At 41.7% G+C, this 1,126-nt stretch overlaps 1 protein-coding gene across 1 annotated transcript in view; it reads right to left on the reverse strand.

Annotated features, from left to right (window-relative positions):
- Positions 1–716, reverse strand: part of LOC121333280 — a gene marked incomplete at its 3' end in the record, with an annotated part of 16,270 nt that extends 15,554 nt beyond the window's left edge. The window contains exon 1 of the mRNA XM_041399488.1: positions 519–716. Within this exon, the coding sequence (XP_041255422.1) occupies positions 519–716 (198 nt within the window). The remainder of the gene's footprint in view (positions 1–518) is intronic.
- Positions 717–1,126: the final 410 nt, after the last annotated feature.

Here is a 1,126-nt window from a genome sequence, read left to right on the forward strand (position 1 = left end):
GTGGGGAGGGGGGTGGGGTGGGTGTGTCGATGTGTTTAGATCTGTGTGACAAAGGACAGTGAGGGCAAGGACAAAAAGGGACACAGCCAAAAACCTTAACAGTACTCAAACTTAACAGTAATTTAACTTAACTTGTATCTTAAACTTAATAATTTAACAAAGGAACAACACTTAAATGATACCTAACTTAAATGATACCTTAAACTTCATTTATAATGTAACCTTTACAACTTAACAGAGGAATAGGTCTTAGCAGCATTTAACCTAATTTATAAGTTTGAAGTTACACTTAGCAACTTAGCAAAAAAACAACACTTAGCAGCATATAAGTAAGGTCAAGTCTTCAGTCACAAGCTTACTTACAGGCCTAACTTTCAAGGTACTTAAACTCTAAGAAAGCAGTATTTCTCTCAGATATGCTATAGCACATGCACACATGCATACAACAAAGACAGAAAGAGTCAGTGCAAGCAAGGTACCTGTGAAAAATTCCCCTTGGAGATCAGTGAAAAACTCACTTCGGATGCTTTTGCATTTCCTGACATGTGAAGGATCAGGCCTCGAGGAGCGGGGGCATCAGACCAAGACTTGTTGCTGTTCGGCGATCCTCCAAGTATAGCAAACTTGAGTGTTCGCTGCCTCAGAAAGGCATCCCTCTCAGAGGGATACTGCTGGTCACAGCCTACTGAGACCCAGCAAAGCTCAAAGGGTTTCATTTCGACTGCTGTTTTTCATTTCGACTGCTTTTTAAAGACAGTAGGCTTTAGTCATAATGTTTCATCCTGGCTACAGTTTGGATCACCTCTTTCTTTGAATGTGTGGGAACAGGAATGTTGTGCCATTGAGGCAAGAAAAATACTTTCCAAAGTTAATCATAAGGAAAAAATGAGCTTCTTAAACAACAGTTCCTGGGAGCAGACCGTTTCTGATAAGCTCAGGAAAAGCTGAGCCCAGGTGCTATTTCCAAGGCTGAGGCCTAATGAACATTTCTTAGATCACAGTGCAGCCTGGAATGGGGGAGAGGGGGAATGCACCACTACAGGTGTCCATAAAGCACAGGCTGATTTACACCTCTTTACATGAATTCTGCACTACCTTGTACACAACACCTGTGCTACATAGGCAG

This window comes from Onychostruthus taczanowskii, unplaced genomic scaffold (genome assembly GCF_017590055.1).
Source record: "Onychostruthus taczanowskii isolate IOZ18803 unplaced genomic scaffold, ASM1759005v1 scaffold161, whole genome shotgun sequence".
In the NCBI taxonomy this organism is placed as follows: Eukaryota; Metazoa; Chordata; class Aves; order Passeriformes; family Passeridae; genus Onychostruthus; species Onychostruthus taczanowskii.